Source organism: Scyliorhinus torazame, chromosome 12 (assembly GCF_047496885.1).
Source record: "Scyliorhinus torazame isolate Kashiwa2021f chromosome 12, sScyTor2.1, whole genome shotgun sequence".
NCBI classification, from domain to species: Eukaryota; Metazoa; Chordata; class Chondrichthyes; order Carcharhiniformes; family Scyliorhinidae; genus Scyliorhinus; species Scyliorhinus torazame.
In genome coordinates this window covers 32,401,865-32,427,092 of record NC_092718.1, presented here as the reverse complement: position 1 = coordinate 32,427,092, position 25,228 = coordinate 32,401,865, and the positions used below count along the sequence as shown (strand labels likewise).

The 25,228-nt window shown below is 47.1% G+C and overlaps 1 protein-coding gene across 2 annotated transcripts in view; it reads right to left on the bottom strand.

Annotated features, from left to right (window-relative positions):
- Positions 1–1,323: 1,323 nt before the first annotated feature.
- The window catches only part of tnfaip8l3 (tumor necrosis factor, alpha-induced protein 8-like 3), a 92,278-nt gene continuing 68,373 nt past the window's right edge, over positions 1,324–25,228 (bottom strand). The window contains exons 1-2 of one of the 2 annotated variants that reach the window (XM_072470628.1): positions 24,106–24,532; positions 1,324–2,170 (exon numbers count right to left, since the gene is read on the bottom strand). In XM_072470628.1, coding sequence (XP_072326729.1) covers positions 1,605–2,105 — 501 coding nt within the window. In that variant the 5' untranslated portion in view covers positions 2,106–2,170; positions 24,106–24,532 and the 3' untranslated portion in view covers positions 1,324–1,604. Of the gene's footprint in view, positions 2,171–24,105; positions 24,533–25,228 lie in introns of those variants that run through there. The other variant, XM_072470627.1, reaches the window with a different exon arrangement.

Here is a 25,228-nt window from a genome sequence, read left to right as displayed (position 1 = left end):
GATGAAGCATGGTTATCTTTAAAATTTCATTTACACTTCCATGATTTGGAAACTAAGATAAAGTTGAAGTGACAGTATCCCAGATTCTCAACATAAGTTTTGGTTGGTTTTATTTTTAAACGGCTCAGAAACTTTGCTGACATTTCACTGGAATCTCAAGGCCTTCTAACAAAAAGAGAAAAACCTTGGATACTAAAAACAGGGACGCAATCCCACTCCTGTTTACCTGGTGAAATACCACCCCCCCCCCCCCCCCCACCCCCATTTCTTATTGTACTCCACATTTTGATGACAGCTACCTGGGTGCACCTATTTGTTTACTTTTTAACCAGCCGTCTCCCCTTTATTTTACAACGCTTTTGTATTCTACACAAAACCTGTGCCCAGTTCCAGGAGAGTATCTCAATGACTTTTACCCTTGGATGTGGCCTCCCTGGGTTTGCTGTCTCTCAGTTTTCCCCACAGAAAACAAACGTGCAGAACAAGTCACCCTTGCCTTTGGAGACACTAAAACCCGACTTGCTATTCCGTTAGCAAAGTCATTGTCTCTAAAATGCCTGGGGGCGGGGGGGGGCTGGAAATGGGAGCCAGGCCCGTTTCTGTTACAGAATGCACTGACCGAGACAGATTAGGGTTCCCTCTTGCCAGCCACGCACTTGTGTAGAAAAGTGGTTGTACGTCACCCACCTGGCACATTATTTTGTGCCATTTTGGGGGACGGGAGAGTAGTTAAAGCAGGAAATGGTGGCGCTCCTGGTTACTTGACAGGCAGCAGTTCCTACGAAATTCTTCACAGTTGTGATGAGTGGCGGCTATTGCTGTTACTCTGGGTTTGAGCCTTGTGTCATTTGCCTTTGTGAGAGAAAATAGTCCGTTTCTCTTTCAAATTGTTCATCGCTTGGCGATTTTGTTTTTACAAAACGGAGGACTGTTAGGATGCGGAGCCAAAAGCGGCGGAAGCACCGATCTTTCAACAACTTTTAAAAAGGCAGCTGGATAAAAATCTGAGAAGGAAAAAAGTGTGGAGGAGGAATGGCACGGCGCTATGACGATGGCTGCTTGAAGAGAACTGACACAGGCACAGTGAGCTGAGTGGCCCCCGAAGCTGCAAATCGCTTCGCTTCTCTTTAAACAGCTAATTATGTTTGGCCTAAGTTACTGTTCTCATTTTGAGTTACAGCAAAAATTTTGTGTGTTTCGCTCGACCTTCTGCAATTCTGCAACAAGTTTTCCAACTTTAATGGTGTTGCTACTTGGATTGAGCTGTTGGAAAATACCTCAACTTCTGAGAATAGATAGCAGTAATATATATATCCCGGGATGTGCGAGCGAAAATGTAATTTAAATTCTTACGAAAAGTTCTTCAACATGCACAGTCACAGCAGGTAATGTACTCCTCCTCCAAAGCAACAACACTGATTCACAAAAGGGATTGGTTTTTAAATGTATACACCCACAGTATAACATTTAGACAAAAGGATTCTCTGCAGCACTCAAATACAAACACTAGGAATAGACCTATCGTGGTATAGCTGTTTCTTGTAGAGCAGCAGGGAGCTTTCAATGTGTTCTTGGTTTTTTTCAACATTTGGGCCTTAAAAAGTTCAGATGGTTCCTTCGTCCAGCAGTTTGTTGACGCCCTCGCAGATTTTCTGCAGGTACACTTTGTAAACTCCCTCGGGATTGTACAAGTCGGACAGAAACTCCACTTTTGCAAAGAGTCTGAAAATGTGATCAATGCGCCCGTGGGATTTGGGTGTGAGGTGACGCTCGATCAGTTCGTGAAGCAAATCCTTGCACTCGTGCAGGAGTCCCGACAGAATGTTCCTGTCAAAGGTAAACTCGACCTCGTAGAAGCTGACCGCCGTCATGGCGGCCTGATTTAATTTCTTCTTGAATTTATCCACAATCTCCGCTTCGTCCTGGTTAAACTGGTTGTTTCTGTAGAGGATCCCAATTTTTAAAGCGATCTTGATCAAGTCCTTCAAGACTTTGTGGGCTTCTTTCTTGTCACTTGTGTAATCTCTGGTTACTTTGTACAGCTCATCCAGGATGTCACTACTCGTGTCGTCAATTAGCATATTGGCCATTGCCTTGGTGGCCATTTTGCTGAGGATCTTTTTCTGAGCTTGCAGGGCCAGGCTTTTGGAGTTGAATGATTCTGTTCCCCCTGTGAAAATAAAAGGGGAGAAAAAATACAAAGGTCACAATAGAAACACAGACTGGCCATTCTGAACCACTGATCTATACTGGCATTTGATCTTAACACAAGCTCCTTCCCAGTGATTATCTCCCACTCATGCTTCCTAGTTTTGGATTCACCCACAAATGGATCATAGAATCACTACAGTGCAGAAGAAGCCCATTCGGCCAATCAAGTCAGCATCAACCCATTCTCTAAATACTCTTATACTCTAATATTCAAGGTTAATAGGAGGTAGGTGTGAAGTAACAGAAAAACTGTGGAGGAACACATCATACTGCACAATAATAATAATCTTTATTAGTGTCACACGTAGACTTACATTAACACTGCAATGACGTTACTGTGAAAATCCCTTAGTTGCCACATTCCGGCGCCTGTTTGGGTACATTGAGGGTGATTTCAAAATGTCCAATTCACCTAACAAGCATGTCTTTCGGGACTTGTGGGAGGAAACCGGAGCACCCACGCAGACACGGGGACAACGTGCAGACTCCGCACAGACAGTGACTCAAGCCGGGAATCGAACCCGGGTCCCTGGCGCTGTGAAGCAATAGTGCTAACCACTGTGCTACCATGCCCCCCCCCCAGATGAGACCAAAACAGATTCTCAATAACCCATCCAGATGTCAGTAAACACTATGGGATACTTAATTTGTGCCCTTTCTAATGTCTCTATATCCTTTTTGTAAAACGGAATGCAGAACTGAACAATCATTGCCAATGCTGAGTGAGGCAGGGTTTATGAACAGCAATACTTCTACCAACTCGAACAGGACGTGTGATGGCCACTGATCTTTGCCTGAACCATACTTCATGCACATTTCCGTTCATATTGCTGCCGCTTTGTATTTGTCTGCTCCCTGGGGTCCTTTATGTAAATAGGGCATCCTAGTTTGTTTTTTTTGAAAAGCAAAAGTCACCACCTTAATTCTGACTATTCACAAGCTGAAGATGGAAGTAATCTCAAGAGTTTACAGAAGATGCGGGGAAGGCTATTAATAGATCTTGTGCATCATTACCTCCCAAAGCACCAACTGACAACCTGAATTAAAAAGGGTTTGGCAGTGTTCGGGCAGGACTGGAAGATCTGTAAAGAGGAGGCTGTATGTAAACTTTCCTTCAGAGCCCCATTTCGGAGCGTAACGTTGCACTGTACTGTACGCTGCGGAAATAGGTGATTTTTCAAAACTGTGTGTTAGGATCAGCATTCCACACACCTCAGTTGCAATATTTGGTGCTGCAAGATACTGATGCCAAAGCCAGCCAGTCCACATACAATATTATGCCATTAAGCCTTCTAATCAAGAGCTGGTTTACAGTTCAGCAACTGCTTTCACTCTCTGCGTCAGGATGGAGGCAGTCGCACATATCTGCGTGTACGGCTGGCACCGTCAGTCAAATTCATTGGCCTTTGCATTGCCTCCACCTCCTTCCAGTCTGATATGGAGATAATTTACGATTCGGGCTGACTTCTGATGGTGGCATGTAAGGAGATGTCTGATGCATGATCAATGACCACTAAAGCGAGGTTGTAGTCCATCTGAAGGCTTTAATAAGCTAGATGTTTCCTCAGCAGCTCAGGTACAGAATGAAGGCTGCTGGGGAGGCACGGGTTCTTATACCCCGCCTATCAGGGCGGAGCTATCATACATTCTACCAATAGAAAGCATAGTTTCCACCAATGGTGCTTTGGGCTGTCAGGTACCGTAATTCCTGTAATACCACATTCACCCCCTGTTAAAAAAGAGTCCGGCGGGGGTGGTGGCCTGAAACTACAAAACATGGCAACATGGTATAATTAGTTATGGAGGTACCGTAATACCTCTGTACAGTGTTTAGTAACTATTTACAATTCTGATAGTTATGTACATTCGATGGTTTATATTTACAGATTACAATTAGAATGAAGTAATCAGTCGATCAGGGGCCCTGGTTGTCCTCTGTGATCGTCGGAGCTTCGGTGGTGACTCCGGTGGAGGCTCGGGCGTCTGTGACTCCGGGAGCGTGGCTTCGATCTCCATGGCAGCTTCGGCACCCCGAGATGGCGCTGGTAGGGAAAACGGTTGACCTGGGAAGGGAGTGCCTGCGGGGAGCGTCGGTGGGTGGGCCGACGAAAGGACCGATCCTCCTGTAAGGTGCTGCAGTGGAGGGAGGGTGGGACTGGCGGCTGGAATATGCGTGTGGTTCCGGCGGGCGCCAGGTCCCGTAGGGAGACCGTATTTTGTCGGCCAACGGGGTACGCCACGTAGGCGTACTGGGGGTTAGCATGGAGCAGATGGACCCTCTCGACCAACGGTTCCGACTTGTGTGCCCGCATGTGTTTTCGGAGCAGGATGAGTCCAGGTGCTGCCAGCCAGGTCGGGAGCGAGGTCCCAGAGGAGGACTTCCTGGGGAAGACAAGGAGACGTTCGTGAGGTGTCTGATTGGTGGTCGTACAAAGCAGTGACCGGATGGAGCGGAGAGCACCCGGGAGGACTTCTTGCCAGCGGGAGATTGGGAGGTTCCTGGACTGTAGGGCCAGCAGGACGGTCTTCCAGACCGTTTCGTTCTCCCTCTCTACCTGTCCGTTACCCCGGGGGTTGTAACTGGTCGTCCTGCTCGAGACGATGCCCTTGCTGAGCAGGAATTGACGCAGTTCGTCGCTCATAAAGGAGGACCCCCTATCACTATGTATGTAAGCGGGGAACCCAAACAGTGCAAAGATGCTATGGGGGGCCTTGATGACGGTGGTTGCGGTCATGTCGGGGCAGAGGATGGCGAATGGGAACCGGGAGTACACGTCAATCACATTCAGGGAGTACATGTTGCGGTCGGTGGAGGGGAGGGGGCCTTTGAAGTCCATGCTGAGGCGTTCAAAGGGACGGGGAGCCTTTATCAGGTGCACTTTCTCTGGTCGGTAGAAGTGCGGTTTGCACTCCGCACAGATTTGGCAGTCCCTGATAGCTGTCCTGACCTCCTCGATGGAGTAGGGCAGGTTGCGGGTCTTGACAAAATGGAAAAAGCGAGTGATCCCCGGGTGGCAGAGGTCCTCGTGGAGGGCTCGGAGGCGGTCCACTTGTGCGGTGGCACATGTGCCGCGGGACAGGGCGTCAGGAGGCTCATTAGCTTCCCGGGATGATACAAGATCTCATAGTTGTAGGTGGAGAGTTCGATCCTCCACCGCAAAATCTTGTTGTTTTTTATCTTGCCCCGCTGTGCATTATCAAACATGAAAGCAACCGACTGTTGGCCAGTGAGGAGAGTGAATCTCCTGCCGGCCAGGTAATGCCTCCAATGTCGCACAGCTTCTACTATTGCCTGGGCCTCCTTTTCAACTGAGGAGTGGCAGTTTTCGGAAGCATGGAGGGTACGAGAGAAGAAGGCCATGGGTCTGCCCGCTTGGTTGAGGGTGGCCGCCAGAGCTACGTCGGACGCATCGCTCTCGACTTGGAAGGGGAGGGACTCGTCGATGGTGTGCATCGTGGCCTTTGCAATGTCTGCTTTGATGCGGCTGAAGGCCTGGCGGGCCTCTATCGACAGGGGAAAAGCTGTGGATTGGATCAGGGGATGGGCCTTGTCCGCGTAGTTGGGGACCCACTGGGCGTAGTAGCTAAAAAACCCTAGGCAATGTTTCAGGGCCTTGGAGCAGTGAGGGAGGGGGAACTCCATAAGGGGGCGCATGCGTTCAGGGGCGGGGCCTATTACTCCATTTCGCACAACGTAGCCAAGGATGGCTAGACGGTCGGTGCTAAACACGCATTTATCCTTGTTGTATGTAAGGTTAAGGATTTTAGCGGTCTGGAGAAATTTTCGGAGGTTGGTGTCATGGTCCTGCTGGTCATGGCCGCAGATGGTGACATTATCGAGATATGGGAATGTTGCCTGTAAACCGTACCGGTCAACCATTCGATCCATCTCACGCTGGAAGACCAAGTTAGTGACACCGAAGGGAACCGTTAAGAAGTGATAGAGCCGCCCATCTGCCTCAAAGGCAGTGTATTTGCGGTCAATAGTGCGGATGGGGAGATGGTGGTAGGCGGACTTGAGGTCCACTGTGGAGAAGACCTTATAATGCGCGATCCTGTTTACCAGGTCGGATATGCGGGGGAGAGGGTACGTGTCCAGCTGCGTCAATCTGTTGATGGTCTGACTGTAGTCGATGACCACCCCATGCTTCTCCCGGTCTTTACCACCAGTACTTGAGCTCTCCAGGGGCTGTTACTGGCTTCAATGACCCCTTCCCTCAGTAGCCTTTGGACCTCTGACCTAATAAAGATCCGGTCCTGGGCACTGTAGCGTCTGCTCCTGGTGGCGATGGGTTTGCAATCCGGGGTGAGGTTCGCAAACAGGGAAGGCAGGTCAACCTTAAGGGTCGCGAGGCCGCAGACAGTAACGGGGGGTATTGGGCCGTCGAATTGGAAGGTCAGACTTTGAAGGTAACACTGGAAGTCTAAACCCAGGAGTGTAGCCCCGCAGAGGTGGGGAAGGACGTAGAGACGGAAATTTTTGAACTCCCTTCCCTAAACTGTGCGGTTTTCTACACAAAACCCCTTTATCTCCACTGAGTGTGAACCGGAAGCCAGGGAGGTTTTTTGATTAATGGGGTGGATGAGGAGAGAACAGCGCCTTACCGTGTCAGGGTGTATGAAGCTCTCCGTGCTCCCAGAGTCGATTAGACAGGACGTCTTGTGCCCGTTGATGAATACGGTCGTCGCAGCAGTTGAGAGTTCTCTTCGGGCAGTGCGTGGTCAGCCGAGCTGGGGTCCTTGGGGTTCATCCAAGATGGCGTCTCCCATTGGTCACACATGGCTGGGGGTGGACAAAATGGCAGCGCCCATCCCTCCAACGTGGCATCCACAGAACAAAATGGCGGCGCCCGGGGTCCGCACGTGGCCTTGAATATTGCAGATGGCGGCGACCGCTGGATGCACGGGGCCCGTGGAGAAGTTAGTGGTTGCGGTCCGCATTCGCCGCCGGAGACCGCGGCAACCGCAGCGTACCCCCATGAAATGGCCCTTTTTGCCGCATCCGTTGCAGGTGGATGCGCGGGCCAGGCAGCGCTGGCAGTGGTGCTTTGCCTGCCCGCAAAAGTAGCAGCGGGGCCCCTCGGGGTTGCCAGGCCGCCTTGCAGCACATGCCTTTGGGGGAATGGGGGAAGTCTCGGGGTCGGCCACGGAGGGGTTCCACGCTGCCCAGGGGGCTGCCGCGCGGTCGGGAACGTAAGCGCGGGCGTTCCTGGAGGCCACGTCCAGGGATCCTGTAAGGGCCCGTGCCTCCCTGAGACCCAGGGTGTCCTTTTCTAACAGGCGCTGGCGGATTTGTGACGATAGCATACCTGCTATGAAAGCGTCCCGGACTAAGAGCTCCGTGTGTTCGCTCGCTGAAATCTGCGGGCAGCCGCAGCTTCTGCCCAACACCAGGTGTGCACGGTAGAATTCCTCCAGCGATTCCCCAGGGGTTTGTCGCCTTGTTGCAAGCAGGTGCCGGGCATAGGCCTGGTTTACCGGGCGAATATAGTGTCCTTTTAGCAGCTCTGTTGCTGCATCGAAGACTTCCGCCTCCTCGATAAGGGTGTAAATCTCCGTGCTCACCCTTGAGTGCAGGACGTGCAGTTTCTGCTATCCCGTGGGTGCGTTTTTGGCTGTCTCGAGATACCCTTTAAAGCACGCCAGCCAGTGCTTAAAGATTGCCGCTGAGTTCGCCGCGTTTGTTGCAGACACTCCGGCTTGATTCGGAGCTCCATCCTTTCTTCTTTAAAACTAGCTTATTAAATTGATGCCCGATCAATGACCACTAAAGCGAGGTTGTAGTCCAACTGAAGGCTTTAATAAGCTAGATGTTTCCCCAGCAGCTGAGTTACAGAATGAAGGCTGCTGGGGCGGCACGGGTTCTTATACCCCACCTATCAGGGCGGAGCTATCATACATTCTACCAATAGAAAGCATACAGTTTCCACCAACGGTGCTTTAGCCTGTCAGGTACCGTAATACCACAATGTCACTCTCAAGTTAGCTCCCGCCAGGACATTTGTTTTTCGGCCCTTTTTATCCGCGTTTGGGGTAATTTTGTTGGGGAAAAGAATGTATCCACTGGAAGACACAAGGTGCCTGCATCAGAAAAATGCCACGAAAGGCCAGGGGTAAGAAACCAGTGGACGGAAATTTGTCCACAGACTCTGAGGCTGCTTCGTGTGGCTCCTCTGTGGGGAAAATGGCAGAGACTGCTCCTGTGACCACGACTGCTCCGATAAAGGCAGAAACGCTTGCCGACATGATATTGAAATTGGAAAAGACCTCCGAGACGGTGAGGTGTTAGAGAGAATTGAGAAGACTTTGACAAGGCACAGTAAGCAAATTGCCTCACTCGAGGCTGCGATCGCCATGGTAACTGGCGAGAATAAGTTGCTGAGGGCTAAAGTCGATGTAGAGAACCGCTCGAGGAGACAGGACCTCAGAGTGGTGGGGTTGTCGGAGGGGGTGGAAGGCCGGCTCCCACTGCGTATTTTTCACAGATGTTTGGAAAGGTGATGGGGGAGGGGGGAGGGTGGACTTCAGAGTGCCCTCTGGAGCTGGACAGGGTCCATCAGGCACTCCGGCTGAAGTTCCGGCTAAACGAGCCACCACAGGCAGTCATCGTTCGGTTTCACAGCTTTCAGGAGATGGAGCGGGTCCTGAAGTGGGCCAAGGAACACCGGGATTAGAAATGGGAATGTAACCTCGTCAGGATCTAGCAAGACATTGGAGCTGAGCTGGCGAGGTAGGACCTGAGGGCTGACGTGGTGTTTTTGCAGGAGACCCATTCACGGACAAGGGATCAGACCAGACTGTGGAAGGGTTGGGTGAGCTAGATATTTCATTCAGGGTTCGACAGTAGGGCTCGGTGTGGGTGGGGAGGGGGGGGCGGTGGAGGGGGCGATTTTGATTAACAAATGGGTTCTTTTTTTGGCTACCAAGATGGTGGTGGACACCAACGGCAGATAAGTGATGGTCAGCAGGTTCTTGGGCAGGGACATTGGTGGTATTGGTCAATATCTACGCTCCAAATTGGGATGATACGGCATTTGTGGGGAGACTGTTGGCTTCCATTCCTGATCTGGTCATGCATCAACTGGTTTTTGAAGGGCATTCAAACTGTGTACTTCATCCCAAATTGGATCGATCTAGGCCTAAATCGTTGGCTCCATTGGGAGTAGCAACAGCGCTGTTAGCTTTTATAGAGCAGATGGGGAGGGGAGCTGATCAGGGGCGGTTTATACACCCAAGAGATAAGGAGCTAGATTTTTTGGCTGCGCCCTCTGCAAAATCGCCACAGATGGGACGGGGACCATGTAACGATCTGTTGACCTCGGCAGGAATTTCCAGGCGCCGGGTGGGCCCAGCTGAAAACACCTGCCCAAGGAATTTTCATTTTTTTTTCTCAGGTCCACAAAGTTTATTCTAGAATTAACTTTCTGATGGGTCGGTCTCCTCTCTTGGTTGGGGAAGGTGGAGTATCCCACATTTTGAGGACTTGGATCTGGAGCCGGGGTCCACCATGAAGGTTGGATGCAGCCCTGTTAGTGGACAAGGGGTTTTGTGGGCGCATACCACTGGGGAATATATTAGGTTCAACAAAAATGTGCCTGTCTCATCCTCTATGCTGTGGGAAGCCCTTAAGGTGGTTATTAGAGGAGAGATGAATCACTTATAAGGCGCATCTAGATAGGGCGACTAGGGGATTTTCACAGTAACTTCATTGCAGTGTTAATGTAAGCCTACTTGTGACAATAATAAAGATTATTGTTATCTTTGGCAGCAGGACTTCCACTTCATCCATCAATTGAGCGGTTGCGGCTGCTCCACCACTTTGTACGAGACATACGTTTCTGTTGTCAGTCACTTTTTGTTGCCGTCCAGGCCTGTTTGCCACATTTGATCATTTGTCTGACATTTTGTTTTTAAATTGGCTTCTTAAGGAGTGCCGGAATGTCCTCCCCTTGCCTTTCAGCCCTTACGCATGCCCCCTGCTGGTAGGCAGGTTTCAGCTGGGGCCTCTTACTGAATCTCTAAACATGGCAATCAGGGAGTCTCTGGCCATCAGGAGCACAGCTGGACACGCAGCCCACTGTGTGCACCGCATTCTCTGTTGAAAACTCAGTCTCGAAAAAGATCCATAGTCTAGGCTGACGTAAAAAGTGGCCACTTGGGTCAGATGCCAAAGCCACTCCCAGCCCCAGCAAGTATCAGTGTCATCTGGAGAGAAGAGTGGCGGTTTGGAAGAAAGGAGGATGTTCAGGTCATTGGAGGAGCAACAGGTGCCTCCGAGTTCTCGGAAAAAACGCAGATTCGTGATGACATAAAGACTGGAAAATTTAAATATTCATAAGATATCAGGGCCGGTTGGAATGCATCCAGTAGTCCTTGAGGGACCGAGAATAGAAGTAAAGGAAGCTGCAACTGAATATTTTGTAAGGTTTAGTGAAGGCAGGAGCAGTACCAGAAAATAAGACACCAGCTACTCTTGAAGTTTTCTTTGAACAAGACGCGAAGCATCGAATATAAAGTAACCAATTAAAACCCAATTGCCAAAGACAATATTCACGAGCCAGTGTCTGTTTTTGAACACAATCTATCACAAATTAATGGGAATGAACCCACGATTATTTGCCTGGGTCGCACCAAGGCAATCTAATAATTCCCTTACTTTAAAACTGCTTAAAGATTGGATGGAAACTCAATACATTTGTTAAGGTTTAAAATGACAAATGCAGTAGTTTAGTATCTAGCAAGCTGAGTCCCCTTCAGCTGTGGTTAGATAGCTGGATAGTCTGCCTTAACCCGATTGTTGAATTTTTACGTTGCTTGACATTAATTGCTGAGGAAGTTTGTCTCAAGTGTCATCAACATCGATGTAAAATAATTAACATGGATTCAAGTGCGAGAATTCTGTCTGGCATAAAAGCCAAAGTCCTGCAGCACACCCACAGTATTTCACACCTTATAATGTGGTTGGGCAACAAGTAACCTTTTGGGGTTCTTTGCACAAACTGCTCACTATTGCTCCAGAAAATTGTTAAATTAAGGGATTTCTTCACAATGTGACTTGAAAAGAATGCTTTAAAAGAGCCGGATAGGGAAGGATGTGTATTTTTACCCAAGGAGGCTATCTTCTTTATATGGTGTAATAGTTGATTCCCTCATTTTGCTGTTATAATTTTTGATCCATGGATATTTAATGGACCTTTAAGTCTAGCAGAGGAAGTGAGGAACTCAAAAGTTACAATATAGTACACTGTGCTAGCTTTTTGGATAGCAGAACTCAGACTTTTTGTCACCCAAAATATTGGAGAGGGACTTGGTTCGATTGGTTGTCTGGTGGCCAACGAATAGGCCAAAAGGGCCGTATTCTGCCCGGTAACAGGTGGTGATTGGGTTCTACCCAGGTGGGATGGTTTTCAGCGAAGAAGGAAAGGACATTTGGTCCTGGACGCTCAGAGAAAAACTGGTGAGTCTGCGTTTCCAGAAAAGCTGCATAGCTGCAGTATTTCTGAACCTACAGAGAACCTGGATGAATCTACAGTGAAAACCATTACAGAATGAAAGCAGAAACCTTGAGCTGAAAACCTAAACTAAATGAAGGTGTGCTAGAAGACAACCAACTGAAACAAAGACTCGTATCCTTTTTACTTTCAGCATTATTTTTACACCCCTCTTTTCCCCTCTGTGTTTGTTTGTCTTGTGCATGTGTGCAGTGTGGGAGCGAGTTAAAGTGGGGGAGTTAGGAACTTGATAATAGTTAACTACTTGCATTTGATGCATTTTGAATTATAGTCATTGTTATTAATAAAATTAATTGTGTTTAAATTTACTAACCTGGTGACTGTAGTTACTGGGCAGCCAAGGGCGAAAGACTTCAGGTGTTTTTCTAAGAATTATTTGTTAATTTCTGTGTTGTGACTATGGATCAAGTGGGACTGGAATTGACTGCACACTAGCCCAGGGGGTCGTAACAATGGGACCATGCAGACATGGCCCACATCGAGTGCAGCATACGTGGCCCATGTAAGTACATGCACACTAGCATTACACAAGCAGTTGATCCCACTGCTCATGTACATCATTAAGGGTCAATAAGAGATTGATTGTAAACAACAATGCTCAATTAATATCAACAAAATCTATATAAAAAGATAAAAGCATATGAGGCATTAAAATATAAACAATGTACCAGAAATAGATTATAGCATCAAAATACTGTGGGTGCTGGAAATACTGTGGGTGCCGGAAATACTATAGGTGCTGGATATATGAAATAAAAACAAATTGTTCAAAAAACTCAGCTGGTCTGGCGGCATCTCTGGGGAGAGAAACAGAGTTAATATTTCGAGTTCAAACTTCTTCATAATTCTTCAGTCCTCTCTTCAGTCAGTCATTTTGGACTCGAAACGTTAACTCTTTCTCTCCACAGTTTCTGACAGATCTGCTGAGTTTTTCTGACACTTCCTGTTTTTATTCGAGGTTGTAGCACCCAAGGTCAATATTTATGGGCAGGGCTCATTTTAGTAAAATAATGGCATGTATTCGCAAATGCACAATATAAACGCAGTTGAGGGAGGCTATTGGTCCTCTGATGTATCCAAGAAGGTGTTCCACATGGTGCTTTCCAACCAGATCCAGAATCGGGTTTTCAGCGCCATGTCTCATCCCTGGATGTCTATTCCCTGAGATATTCCGCTATTGTCACTTTACTCGAACACTTCGTTTTCTGCAGTTTATTCTTCAGTTCCAGGTTTTACCTTGAAATTCTGCCACTTGAAATTACCCAGCATCATTAATGAGGAACCTTGTCAAAGGTTTACTGAAGACCATACATTATACAATTTACCTCAATCCACTTGATACAAGAAAGAAAGCTTTTTGAAAATTTGCTCTTGGAGCGTGAGCACCGCTGGCTTGGCAGGCATTTATTGCCAATCCTTAATTACCCTTGAGAAGTTAGTAATGAGCCACCTGCTTCATCTATGGCAGTCCATGCGGTGTAGGTGTATACACTGTGCTATTAGGAGAGGGAGTTATGCATCTTTGACCCAGCAACAGTGAAGGAATGGCAATACATTTCCAAGTCAGGATGGTGGTGTGTCTTGGGGGCGGGGGGGGGGGGGGGGGGGTTCAATTCCCGTACTAGCTGACTGAGAATTCTGAATTCTCCCTCTGTATACACGAGCAGGCGCCGGAATGTGGCGACTAGGGGCTTTTCACAGTAACTTCATTGCAGTGTTAATGTAAGCCGACTCGTGACAATAAAAAGATTATTATTATCTTCTGCCCTTGTTCCAGGTGCTGGTGGTCACTGGTTCGTATGGTGCTGTGGAAGGAGCCGTGGTGAGTTGCTGCTGTGCATCTTTTCGATGGTACATACTGTGTGCCAGTAACGGAGGAAGCGAATGCTTAAGGTAGGGGATCTCTTGCCTCGGATGGTATTATCTAAAATTGATGGTCAGGAAAAGGCCATCCAGTTCAGTTCATTGTGTCTGCCTCACACCATAACGGCTGAAGCATCAAAACGAAACATTACATCCCATCCACCTCCGCAGCTATATAATGTCTTGAGAGAAGCAACATTTTTGCATTCCTATAGGGCGTTATTGTACATCTGAACAAAATTCCAACCAACCTTTCGTAGAATCACATTAGTTGTTGTTATGTGGGTGAGGCACAGTAATGGACCATACAAATAACAATGAGACGAACTTCCAGGACTCTACTCGTGTCACTTAGATTGTGGACTCTTCCTGGACATGTCAACTCTTCACAACGCCAAAGATTTGTCAGAGTCTAGCCCTTAACTTTGCATGACGAGCATTGCACAACTCTACTGCTGATGGTATCAGGCTGGACAAGAGTTCCCACTGTGCCCATCCTGTTAATTTTTAGCCATAATATTTGATTAAATGCTGTCACTTTGAGTAATTTCTGACAGATCTATTTGCTCTGGGAATTCTAGCAAGGTTAACTAATTGGCTTTCACACCAGCATCAGGACCGCAAATAGTAACTGTTCCACCTGTACTTGGCTGGGCCCTTTATTCAGCAACATGTTTCAGTTTGAGAATGTGAGATACTGGCAGCTGAGGGCAAGGTCAGGCTGAGGGTCAAGGGTGATTTCAGTAAGGTATGAATACGCTTCAGGCCAAATGGAGAAATAAGGGAGACGTGAACTGAACTATCGGAAAGAGCTGGCAGCAAGTCAAGAGCACAGAAGAGGCACATACGAATGACTGAAATAAGGGAGTTACAGCCAATCAGCTCCCGCGTTCCCAAAATTTGGAGATTCTAGTAATGGCATGAAGCTGGAGGGGAGCAATAACTAACAGTAATATGAAATGATTAAATGGAATTAGCCTTCAATTTAGTTTTCAAGCTGTGTCAAGTTTGCTTAATCTGTTATTTTTTTAACCAGGTACCTCTAGTAGATACAAACATCAAGCCATTCTAAGTTACGTGAAGCTATCATGTCAAGATGGATATCTGCAGTCTCTGAACTTCGATCTCAGCTTGTTAACATCCATTTTAAGAAGTATGTATTTGTTTTAAAAGGTGTGGCCAACCCAACGTTAGGTCGCACAGTTTGTTAAAGGGGTTTCTAAATCCAGTTTATAGCACAATTAACCCTGATGGTGTTTTGACACATCTAATGGGTTTGACGCACTTGATGAAGATCTCCACCATTTGCTTCGGGGAAATCATCATAAATAATCTGTTTTTGGCTTTACTTTAAGGAGCAAAGAGTGAAAGGTTTCCCACATTTTAAGCACTTTTGAGTATTTCATTTTTCCTTCTCTTCTATTTTCTCCTCTTCTGAAGGCATAGCCTCATTCTGAGGATGAGCGGCATATTTTTTTGAATGGAGAGAGATTGCAGAACTCTTGAAGTAGAGGGAGATTTGGGTGCCCCGGTACGTAATCACATAATACAGGTGCAATAAGCGATTTAGAAGGCAAATGGAATATTACCATCCATCACAAGGGGGATAAAATATAATAGGGTTGTTTTGCTACAGGGTGTTGGTGAGACCACATTTGGAGTACTTATTTAAGAAAGGCTCTCCTTCTTAGGCAGCCCCTCTGGATCGAGGATGACATGCTTCCACACTAAAAATGAGTTCCCAATGCATCACCTACAGTCTCTGTCACAGGTGGGGCAGATGGTGGTTGGAGGAGTGGGTGGGTGGGGTGCCTGGGTTGCCACGCCCCCCCATTCACTGTCTATGTTTGGCTTCAGCTTGCTCTCAACGATGAAACTTTCGGGTTTCAGCTCATTCCCGGATTCTTTACCTCCAATTCAGGTGGTCTTGGGCCAGGGATTCCCAGATGTCGGTGAGGATGTTGCACTTTTTCAAAGAGGTTTGAGGATGTCCTCAAAGCATTTCCTCTGCCTGGCTGGGGCTCGCTTGCTGTGTCGAAACTTCGAGCGGAGCACTTGTTTCGGGAGTCTAGTGTCAGACATGTGCACGATGTGTCCTGCGCAGCGGAGCTGATCAAATATGATCAATGTTTCGCTGCTGGGGGTGTTGGCCTGAGTGAGAACACGGACATTGATGCACCGACCCTGCCAATGGATTTGTAGCATCTTGCGGAGGTGGTGGAACATCAGTGTTTTGAGGTGCCTGCTATACATAGTCATATATAGGAGGGTGGGTATCACGACTGCTCTGTCGACCTTGAGCTTGTTGGGTCTGAGATTCTGGTCTTGAAACACTTTCTTCTTCAGACGACCAAAGGTTGCGCTGACACGCCGAAGGCAGTGTTAAATCTTGTCGCCAATGTCTGCCCTTGTTGACAGTAGGCTCCCAAGATATGGAATGTGTTCCAAAGTATGGAAAGTGGTCCATGCTTTCCAAGGCCTCATCGTGGATTTTGCCAGCCAGGGGCCAGTGCTGTGGATGCAAGTTGGGAGAGGACCTTGCCTTATGGATGTTTAGTGTAAGGCCCATGCTTCCGTATGCCTCCGTGAAGGTGTTGACGATGGCTTGGAGCTTGGCCTATGAGTGTGCGCAGGCACAAAGATCATCTGCAAACTGTAGTTCTATGACAGAGATGGGATGGCCTTGGATCTGGCCTACAGGCAGCAGAGGTTGAACAGATTCCCGTTTGTTCTGTAGTTTAGCTCCACTCCAGCAGGGAGCGCCTTGGAGGTGAGATGGAACATTGCAGCAAGGGAGATCGAGAACAGCATCAGTGGGATGACACAGCCTTGCCTTACCTCCAGCCCGAACGTGAATTGGGTCTGGTCGATCGATTGGTCAGGATCACAGCCTGCATGTCATCGTGGAGGTGGGCGTTCCAAAATCCCTCATGGTTGACAATGTCAAAGGCCTTTGTGAGGGTAAAGAAGGCCATGTACAAGGGTTGGTGCTGTTCACTGCATTTCTCTTGTAGTTGATGCAGGGTGAAGATCATTGTGCTCCTCAATGGGTGGAATGTGCATTACAACTCTGGCAGGAGCTTTTCAGCCACAGGAGAAGGTGATTAAGGAGGATTTTTGCGATGACCTTCCCTGTGGCAGACAGCAGGGAAATTCCTCTGTGGTTACTGCAGCCGTACCTTTCTTGAAGGTGGTCACCGTTACAGCCTCTAGGAGATCTCCTCCTTCCAGGTAAGAGAAATGAGGTCATATATTCAAACAAATAGTGCTTCACCATCATGTTTGGTGCTCCAGTGAAGATACCTTGCTCTTTAACTGTGGATGGCCTTTTCTGCCCCTTGCCAGGTTGGAGTTGTGCTGAGATGATGGTGGGTAGCATACAGAATATAGTAGCCATGATGTGAACATACCTCTTCATTCACCTGAGGAAGGAGCAGCGCTCCGAAAGCTAGTGACATCGAAACAAACCTGTTGGACTTTAACCTGGTGTTGTAAGACTTCGTACTGTACAGAATATAGAACATAGAACATTACAGCGCAGTATAGGCCCTTTGGCCCTCGATGTTGCGCCGATCTGTGAAACCACTCTAAAGCCCATCTACTCTATTCCCTTATCGTCCATATGTCTATCCAATGACCATTTGAACGCCCTTAGTGTTGGCGAGTCCATTACTGTTGCAGGCAGGGCATTCCACGCCCTTACTACTCTCTGAGTAAAGAACCTACCTCTGACATCTGTCTTATATCTATCTCCCCTCAATTTAAAGCTATGTCCCCTCGTGCTAGACATCACCATGCGAGGAAAAAGGCTCTCACTGTCCACCCTATCTAATCCTCTGATCATCTTGTATGCCTCAATTAAGTCACCTCTTAACCTTCTCTCTAACGAAAACATCCTCAAGTCCCTCAGCCTTCCCTCATAAGATCATCCCTCCATACCAGGCAACATCCTGGTAAATCTCCTCTGCACCCTTTCTAATGCTTCCACATCCTTCCTATAATGCGGCGACCAGAATTGCACGCAATTCTCCAAATGCGGCCGCACCAGAGTTTTGTACAGCTGCAACATGACCTCATGGCTCTGAAACTCAATCCCTCTACCAATAAAAGCTAAAACACCGTGCGCCTTCTTAACAACCCTCTCAACCTGGGTGGCAACTTTCAGGGATCTATGTACATGGACACCGAGATCTCTCTGTTCATCCACACTACCAAGGATCTTACCATTAGCCCAGTACTCTGTCTTTCTGTTATTCCTTCCAAAATGAATCACCTCACACTTTTCTGCATTAAACTCCATTTGCCACTTATCAGCCCATCTCTGCAGCTTATCTATGTCCCTCTGTAACCTGCAACATCCTTCTGCACTGTCCACAACTCCACCGTCTTTAGTGTCATCTGCAAATTTACTCACCCATCCTTCTGTGCCCTCCTCCAGGTCATTTATAGAAATAACAAACAGCAGTGTCCCCAAAACCGATCCTTGTGGTACACCACTAGTAACTGAACTCCAGGCTGAACATTTCCCATCAACCACCACCCTCTGTCTTCTTACAGCTAGCCAATTTCTGATCCAAACCGCTAAATCACCTTCAATCCCATGCCACCGTATTTTCTGCAATAGCCTACCGTGGGAGCCTTATCAAATGCTTTACTGAAATCCATATACACCACATCAACTGCTTTTCCCTCATCCACCAGTTTGGTCACCTTCTCAAAGAACTCAATAAGGTTTATGAGGCACGACTTACCCTTCACAAAACCGTGTTGACTATCCCTAATCAAATTATTCCTCTTATAATCCTTTCCAAGACTTTGCCCACAACAGAAGTAAGGCTCACTGGCCTATAGTTACCGGGGTTGTCTCTACTCCCCTTCTTGAACAAGGGGACAACACTTGCTATCCTCCAGTCTTCTGGCACTATTCCTGTAGACAATGATGACATAAAGATCAAAGCCAAAGGCTCTGCAATCTCCTCCATAGCTTCCCAGAGAATCCAAGGATAAATCCCATCCGACCCTGGTGACTTATCTATTTTCACACTTTTCAGAATTGCTAACACCTCCTCCTGATGAACCTCAATCCCGTCTAGTCTAGTCGCCTGTATCTCAGTATTCTCCTCGATAACATTGTCTTTTTCCCGTGTGAATACTGACGAAAAATATTCATTTAACGTCTCTCCCATTTCCTCGGACTCGAAGCACAACTTCCCACTACTGTCCTTGACTGGCCCTGCTCTTACCCTAGTCATTCTTTTATTCCTGACATACCTATAGAAAGCTTTAGGGTTTTCCTTGATCCTACCTGCCAAGGACTTCTCATGTCCCCTCCTGGCTCTTTTTAGCTCTCTCTTTAAGTCCTTCCTGGCTAACTTGTAACTCTCAAGCACCCTAACTGAACCTTCACGTCTCATCTTTACATAAGCCTCCTTCTTCCTCTTGACAAGTGATTCAATTACTTTAGTAAACCACGGTTCCCTCGCTCGACCACTTCCTCCCTGCCTGACAGGTACATACTTATCAAGGACACGCAGGAGCTGTTCCTTGAACAAGCTCTACATTTCAATTGTGCCCATTCCCTGCAGTTTCCTTCCCCATCCGATGCATCCAAAGTCTTGCCTAATTGCATCATAATTGCCTTTCCCCCTGCGGTATATACCTACCCTTTCCATCGCTAAAGCAAACGTAACCGAATTGTGGTCACCATCACCAAAGTGCTCACCCACCTCCAAATCTAACACCTGGCCTGGTTCATTACCCAGTACCAAATCCAATGTGGCCTCGCCTCTTGTTGGCCTATCTACATACTGTGTCAGGAAACCCTCCTGCACACATTGGACAAAAACTGATCCATCTAAAATACTCGAACTATAGCGTTTCCAGTCAATATTTGGAAAGTTAAAGTCCCCCATAACACCTACCCTGTTACTTTCGCTCCTATCCAGAATCATCTTTGCAATCCTTTCCTCTCCATCTCTGGAACTTTTTGGAGGCCTATAAATAACTCCCAACAGGGTGACCTCTCCTTTCCTGTTTCTAACCTCAGCCTATACTACCTCAGTAGACGAGTCCTCATCAAACATCCTTTCTACCTCCGTAATACTGTCCTTGACTAACAATGCCACACCTCCCCCTCTTTTACCACCTTCCCTGAAGCTTACTGAAACATCTAAACCCCGGAACCTGCAACAACCATTCCTGGTCCCTGCTCTATCCATGTCTCTGAAATGGCCACAACATTGAAGACCCAGGTACCAACCCATGCTGCAAGTTCACCCACCATAAGTGTCATAATATACACCAGTATATCATGGTGCAGATACACACACACTGATGGACATACAGCGGGACCAATCAACACACACAACACCGCAGCCAATCACCAGTTAGAGCACACGCACAATAAAGACAGGGGCATCAGAGTTCCCTCTCATTCGAGCTGCAACCTGCTAGTAGGACAGAGCTTACAGCTAGTAGCACAGATCTTCACCATGTGCTGAATGCATAGACTGGTTAGGACAAGGCATAGGTCTTTAGTTCAATCTAATATCGTGTTAATCCACAGTGAAAGTATGTTCAACAGTTTCTGACTTAATAAAATAATGTTGCGATATTTTAAGTGTTGGTGGCCTGTATGTGTTCCACGGATCCAGAGCAACCAACACATCATTAAGGACTTCACTATGTTAGTACTTAGTGGAAATTGAACAGGCCACATTCCTGTTTTCTGTGGTTTAGTGGCACAGTGACCGGTGCATTTACCCATCTGCACAAATAGATTAGCATAAATTTAAGGCCGAACCTGATGAAATATGCAACTGATTCAGTGTCATTTTATCCTGGTGTTTGATTGATGCAATTATTCTCCTGGCATTAGATAAACCTCCAACATTACCTTGTAACATCAGCTGGTTTTATAAATGCATAATTTAGATTAAAGTGACATGGACATCAAGTACTTGAAGTGGTCTTTATAGAGTTAGTTACCTGGACAATTAACACAAGTTACTAAACCTCCTGAAGAATGTTGCATTTCTATATGGAAATAAAATACATATAATAATCTTTATTGTCACAATTAGGCTTACATTGACACTGCAATGAAGTTATGTGAAAAGCCCCTAATCGGCACCTGTTCGGGTACACAGAGGGAGAATTCAGAATGTCCAAATTACCTAACAGCACGTCTTTCGGGACTTCTGGGAGGAAACCGGAGCGCCCGGAGGAAACCCACGCAGACACGGGGAGAACGTGCAGACTCCGCACAGGCAGTGACCCAAGCCGGGAGTCAAACCTGGGACCCTGGCGCTGTGAAGCAACAGTGCTAACCACTGTGATACCGTGCCATTCACTGTTACCATGCCGCCCATTCAGACAACAAAGATAGACTCCGAGCAGTACTTTGGCAGCATTTTGCCCCCCCCCCCCCCCCCCACCCCCCCACCCGACACAAACTGGGGATTGACATTTTTGACGAAGTGGAAGCCAAAATAGTGAGAGGGATGGGTCTGTCAGCCAACTTGTTTGGGCGGTGGAGGGGAGTGCGGGAACTAGAAGCACAACACCACTGAACTAGGCCACATTGTGCCCCACTCGACAGCTATTGCTGTGTATATAGGAGAATTTTTTTTTAAATGAGGGAGTCTGCCTTTTCACAATGGCCAGGGCAAATAGAAAACTAGGGCAGAGAAATGTTAGTCTTGAATTTAAATGCTATACGATAGAATTTCGTCAAACGTCCACTTTATAAAGCCAGGTAAAACTATTTCAAAGTTCAATAAGAAGTCTTACAACACCAGGTTAAAGTCCAACAGATTTGTTTCAAATTACTAGCTTTCGGAGCCCAGCTCCTTCCTCCTCCTTCACCTGAGGAAGGAGAAGTGCTCCAAAAGCTAATGATTTGAAACAAACCTGTTGGACTTTAACCTGGTGTTGTAAGACTTTTTACTGTGCTCTCCCCAGTCCAACGCCGGCATCTCTATGTTATTTCAAAGTTGCCAACCCTGCACCCGAGAGCTTGGAGATGTTCAGCTTTACACAGCTCCCAAAGGCTGCCTGCGCCGTGTGAAAATACCTTGTAAAGTAAGCACTTAACAAGCTCCTTAACTACGTAAGTAACGATGAGGGAGACTTCACTTTCCTGCCCTCCAGCCCCACTCCCTCCCCACCTCTGAGGAGAGCAGGGTCGAAAACGGAGGCTGCAGATCGACACACAGGCCTCTGATTCCATTTTCTTGGTCACACACCCCTGCGTCGACCCAATTAGGCACACAAAAATTTGTTTTTATTCATTGGAACTTTGCTTGAGGGCCGGAGAGTTACAACTCGCAACACTAGATGGAGCACTGCACAATAGAGGCCAGTGGAGAAGCTGATACATGGGCCTCACTCTTGCTACTAGCACACTTCCTGTCCCAAAATGAAGGAGCGCTGTAAGACAGCAATGACTGAACTTTTGTCTTTGACTTTATGAAGTCTCGGGATAAAGATAGAACCGTGCACAGCACAGAAGGAGGCCATTCGGCCCCTTCTTTGAAAATGCTATCCAATTGCCATTCGGCTTCTTCTTTGAAAGTGTTTCCCAATTTGTCCACTCTTTCCCACAGCCCGCCATGGTTACCTTCTCAGGAATTTAGCAAATTCCTTTTTGAAAATTGTTATTAAAAATGTTTCCACTGCCCTCGTGCATTCCTGATTATAATAATATACTGCTCAAAGAAATTTATTCTCATCTTTCCTCTGTTTCTTTTGCCTGTGTGGAAATACCTTGTAAAATGAGCACTTAACAAGCTCCTTAACTACGTAAGTAATGATGAGGGAGACTTCACTTCCCTGCCCTCCAGCCCCACTCCCTGCCCACCTCTCAGGAGAGCAGGGTCGAAAACGGAGGCTGCAGATCGGCACACAGGCCCTTGATTCCATTTTCTTGGTCACAGAAGTCTTCTGTCACTTCTGGTTTCTGGCCTTCCCACCAGTAATAACAGTTTTTTCTTCTATGTCCTATCGAAACCCCTCATGAGTTTGAATGCCTCTATTAAATATCACCTTTGCTCTGAAGGAGAACAATCTCAGATTCTCTAATCTCTACAAGTCACCGATCGCTGGAATTTTCTGGGGCGACTCCTCTGCATGCACTTCCAAGATATTGTCACCCTTCCTAATGTATGGTCCCCAGAATTGGACACAATGAAAATCTGTGATTTTTCCAAAGGTTTTGAGTAACTTCCTTACGTAAGAGTTTAAATCCAGGTTCCCTTCAATTTTCCCATATCTCAAACTCTTGGTATGAACAGATCCTGCCTTCTGATTTAGGATTTGGATTTGGATTTATTGTCACGTGTACTGAGGTACAGAGAAAAGTATTGTTCTGCGTACAGTCCAGACAGATCATTCCATACATGAAAAACATAAGAATTGCGCTATATACACAATATAAATACCTCCTCTGGAACCTTTCCAAGGACAGCACATCCTTCCTTAGATAGGCGGCCCAAAACTGCTCACAATACTCCAAATGGGGTCTGACCAGAGCCTCAGAAGTACATCCCTGGTCTTGTATTCTAGCCCTCTCGACATGAATACTAACATTGCATTTGCCTTCCTAACTGCCGACTGAACCTGAACGTTAACCTTAAGAGAATCTTGAACAAGGACTCCCAAGTCCCTTTGTGCTTCTGATTTCCTTAGCATTTCCCCATTTAGAAAATAGTCTATGCCTCCATTCCTCCTTCCAAAGTGCATAACCTCACACTTTTCCACATTCTGCCACTTCATTGCCCACTCTCCTAGCCTGCCCAAGTCCTTCTGTAGACCCCGTGCTTCCTCAATACTACCTGTCCCTCTACATATCTTTGTATCATCTCAAACTTAGCAACAGTGCCTTCAGTTCCTTCTTCCAAATCATTAATGTGAAAAGTTATGGTCCCAGCACCAACCCCCAAGGCACACCACTAGTCACCGGCTGCCATCCTGAAAAAGACCCCTTTATCCCCACTCTCTGCCATCTGCCTGTCAGCCAATCCTTTATCCATGCCAGGATCTTACCCTTAACACTATGGACTCTTAGCTTATTTAACAGTCTCCTGTGCGGCACCTTGTCAAAGGCCTTCTGGATATCTTAATAAATCACATCCACTGGTTCTACTTTGTCTAACTTCCTTGTTACCTCCTCAAAGAACTCTAACAGATTTGTCAGACCTCCCCTTGACGAAGCCGTGCTGACTCAGTCTTATTTTATCGTGCACTTACAAGTATTCCGCGATCTAATCTTTAATAATGGACTCCAAAATCTTACAATGACCGAAGTCAGACTAACCGGCCTATAATTTCCCGTCTTCTGCCTTTCTCCCTTCTTAAACAACGGTGTTACATTAGCCACTTTCCTGTCCTCTGGGACTGCCCCTGCCTCCATGATTCCAGGAGCTTGATTGCTCCACCTTCCCCATACATTCAAACCCTCCACCACCGATGAACTGTGGCAGCCATGTGTACCATCTGCAAGATGCATTCCATAACTCACCAAGGTTCCTTAGGCAGCATCTTCCAAACCCACGACCACTACCGTCTAGAAGGACAAGAGCAGCAGATTCCTGGGAACCCCACCACCTGGAGGTTCCCCTCCAAGTCACTCACCACTCTGACTTGGAAATATATCGCCGTTCCTTCACTGTCGCTGGGATAATGTCCTGGAACTCCCTCCCCGACAGCACAGTGGGTGTACTTACACCTCAAGGACTGCAGCGGTTCAAGAAGGCAACACACCACCTTCTGAAGGGCAACTAGGGATGGGCAATAAATGCTGGCTGACCCAGCGATGCCAACATCCCGCAAATGAATTAAAAAACATATCAAGGCATTCTGGGAGTGTGGAGTTGAAATTAATTTCTCCAACAAGGCAGCAGCTACGTTAAAAGCAACCCAGCCCCATCAGTGGGCATGAAACAGGAGCACAAATAAGGCAGAGTTTCCTGGGCTGCCAGGGCTCGGCAGACTGGAGGCCCTTGGCCTGAGGCTGATGGCCCAGCGTGCACAGGGACACACAGTTCCTGTGAGAGGCCCACAGGGTGGGGAAACCATAACTTGCATCACTGAGGCTGCAGGCAGGGGAGCAAGTTTCCAGCAGCACATCTGGAGCTGGCTGCTGCATTGTGTGACGTGGATCAGACTGAATGCTAGATTCCCGACAGATGGGGTAGGAAAGAGCACAGCTGTTGTTGCTGAAAGATTAGAAACAACTTACCTTTGGCTAAAGCGGCGGCAGAGAAATCAGATTTATTTTTTAATGTTATCAGGGCACTTCTGGAGCTTTCACTCACTGGGCAGATGATTGGTTCTGTCACATCATTTTGGGGCCACAGTAGCCAGCAATCCTATGATTTAAGCTGTAAATGGCTGTCATTTCATTGCTCAATGTATAAACTTAAAATAAAAAGCAGAATTATTCTTCCTACGCAAATAGAAAAACCCACTAAGTTTATTAAAGTAGGTCACATTAATTCCACAACTAGGACTGTGCCAGAGCAGTTTCTGTTTGTTATCATAACACCAGAATAAGTATTTTTGTCAAGCTCATTGGAAATGTAATTTAGCTTGGTTAGCCTAACTCTTGTGTCGTTAGTTGAACAGACTTGAGCATGAATTTA